At 38.5% G+C, this 3157-nt stretch overlaps 1 protein-coding gene across 1 annotated transcript; it reads left to right on the top strand.

Moving 5' to 3' along the window:
- The first annotated feature begins 283 nt into the window (after positions 1-283).
- Positions 284-2003, top strand: LOC121116055 (uncharacterized). Its single transcript, XM_040710267.2, has 2 exons — positions 284-892; positions 1009-2003. The coding sequence occupies exons 1-2, from the start codon at positions 619-621 to the stop codon at positions 1818-1820; spliced, it is 1086 nt and encodes a 361-aa protein (XP_040566201.1). The 5' UTR covers positions 284-618; the 3' UTR covers positions 1821-2003.
- Positions 2004-3157: the final 1154 nt, after the last annotated feature.

Genomic DNA, 3157 nt, shown 5'->3' with positions numbered 1-3157 from the left:
GTAGCTTAAATGAACAATTTTGTAATTAAATGAGCCTTTTGAACGTGAAGAAATCGCAACTTGTACGATATGGCTATACAAGTTGCAACTCGTACATAAATCGTTCACAAGTTACATAAAAAGGCCCTTTTCTTATTTTAATTACCTTTATAGTCGTCAATAATATTCTTTTTATAATAAAAGATATAATGGGAAAAAAAGAAAAAATACAAATCGCTTTTGTTGTATTCTTCTCTTTTTCTGTGAAAACAATGATCCCTCCTTTTTTTCCTTTACACAATAGATCGCGGTTATTGGCCGGAAGCTGGCTCCTCCTCACCATTCTTCTTCTCCCTTTTCTTTTCTCTGTACACACTAAGGAGGCAGTAGTAAGGTAGAGGAGTGAGAGAGTGCGTGCGCCCTAAATGAAGAGAAAGGCAGGCCGGTCCTCCCTCCACACCTTCGTCGCCAAATTGTCTCCCGCTCAAAAAACTAAAAAAACTTCTTTCTAATCAAACCATTATCAGTCTATTTATGCGCTTTGAAGTTTTCACAAGGACAGAAGTTCAATTGATTTTTATTTAATATATTTATTTATTGATATCAACACACTTTTTTGTCATCGATAATTTATTCAAAATGTCAAATGCTGGACTCCACGGAGGGAATCAACAAAGTTTATTCCCAGGACTTGCAGCAGCGGCTGGATTTAATCATCACAGTGTTCCTGTTCCAACATCCCATTGGAATCCTCAAGCCTATGTTTCACCGCCAGCAGCGATGGCTCTCAAAAGAGAGGATAGTCATATCAAGCGGCCCATGAATGCCTTCATGGTCTGGTCGCGTCTTCAGAGAAGGAAAATTGCTCAGGAAAATCCGAAAATGCACAATTCCGAAATATCCAAACGATTAGGTGTGTAAAAAATATTATTTTCCGTGATTACTTAAATATTAAAAAAAAAAAAAAAAACTTAGTTAAAGATATTTTAATATTCAAGTTCTAATTCCAATATGTTATTTGCCTTTCAGGATCAGAGTGGAAATTACTCACAGAGACTGATAAGCGACCCTTTATTGATGAAGCCAAACGAATTCGCGCTAAACATATGAAGGACCATCCAGAATACAAATATCGCCCCAGACGAAAACCAAAGACACTTCAGAAAAATGGCTACTCCTTCCCCATGCCCTATCTTCCCTCAGCGGCCTCAGCCCTGGACCCCTTCAACCCACTTCACCAAACATTTGTTTCAAATTCATCTGGAGGATTCGACGCTCCAGGAGCCGGATCCACTGGTAACTCCGCCTCCAATTCAACATCCTCCGTCTCACCAACACCCTCACAACCCGAGAAACCAAAGTTATCATACCCCATCAGTTCCGCCATCGGCCCTCCCTCTTTACAGATGCCACCAACAACGGCAACCAGTTGGCCTCTCTTCTCTGCAGATCCATCTTATGAGGGCATCAAAAGCGAAATTAAATCACTGTCCACCACATGTTCTGCGACTCAAGATTGGAATCGTTATCATATGGATCAGGCCGCTGCCGCTTCTCTGAGTGGTGTTCCACCACCCTCTATGCCTACACCTTCACCCGAAATCGACGTCAAACATACCCCAGATTTCCATCATCATCCCTCTAGTCTGTTCTACAATTCCTTTTACCATCACAAACCACCTAGCTCAACGGATTCGTCACATTTCTTCGGACCTTATGCTGCAGCCGCTGCAGCAGCAGCAGCCGCCGCCGCTAATAATTCAGCCAACAATTCCGCTCCGGGCTCGAATCCCTATCACCACTTGGATCCACTTAGGAGACCCGTTGGGGTTATTATTTAAACGGACTCGACTATATAGATAGATAGAAGATGATTTTTTGGTGCCAAATTTTTTTGTATTCATTCCAAATGTTATTTAATTAATTTTTATTTTGATTATTTTTGAATATTTTCCATATATATTATTATTAATTATTGTAAACCAGCAAACAGTGAATAAATAGAATTATTATTAAATAACTTATATCCAAGTTTTATTTCAAAAATAAGTATTCAAGTGTCCGTCACAGGTGTGTGGGGGCTCTTCTTCTACGCAATGTCCCAGCAGCTGTGAGGAATAAAAGCTCTCATCAGTGTACATAATATTATCTAATAACAGAACAATAGGTTCGTAATGAAGGTCCTTTGTTGATTGGGGCTTTGATTCTGTCGTAGAGGGCCTTAGTTATATGGATCGCAAATTAACCATTTATGTCAGTATGAGAACTCCAAAAATAGATTCAATATCTATTGAATGACAGGACCAACCCTAAAACATTGTAATCTCTACGACTGCAGTGGGCACTGCACTTATATTAGACCCCCTGCAGGATAGATTGGCCATTGGGCAATAATATTCTAAAGGTACTGCATTTTGTATTAAAAAAATACGATTCGAAATGAAATTCATATTTTCATAATTTTTACAACTCTAGTTATGATCCTTATCCCTACACATGACGTATACCCATTTGTGCTCTGTACCGTCAGTTTTGCATATACCCCAATCTAGAGTCCTACTATTGAATGAATCAGTGACAATCAGGAGTTCTCTAAAGGATCATGGAGTGTACTAAAATTAATAATTTTCCGTGTGTCAATCAGTTCATAGATCATTTATCATCTATTAATAGTGGTACAACTCATATTTGTACCACTAATTATTAATTATAAATAGCAATCAAGTTTGGAACAGTTGTATATTGTCCCCTTTCATTAGACGTGGGTATAACTTCATCATAGTGCAAATGATGGGGGTCAAGACTAATTGCAGATCCATGGAGCTCACTCTTTCCTCCTCCCCTTTGGTCATTCTTTCAAACAAAATACCATCAAGAGCCAACAACCAACGAACAACACAATAGATCTAATCAAAGACGGATACATGCGAGGACAATACTTTGTTTTGAAAGAAAATGAAGGAAAAAAATATCATTACAATGATAGAAATATAAATGTCAAAGGGACGCTTACATTTAATTCCCCAAGCCTCTCCCCCCTTCTAGTATAAACTTACTACTACCAAGTTCAAATAATACTAATGTAATTAAAGCTGAACCTAATAATAGGCACCAACCACTGACTACATATTATTATGTAGAGAGTACCTCTCTAATCCCTACGCTTTCAAAGCGCTTT

Source organism: Lepeophtheirus salmonis, chromosome 4 (genome assembly GCF_016086655.4).
Source record: "Lepeophtheirus salmonis chromosome 4, UVic_Lsal_1.4, whole genome shotgun sequence".
Classification (NCBI taxonomy): domain Eukaryota; kingdom Metazoa; phylum Arthropoda; class Copepoda; order Siphonostomatoida; family Caligidae; genus Lepeophtheirus; species Lepeophtheirus salmonis.
This window is presented reverse-complemented; position numbering and strand designations above follow the sequence as displayed.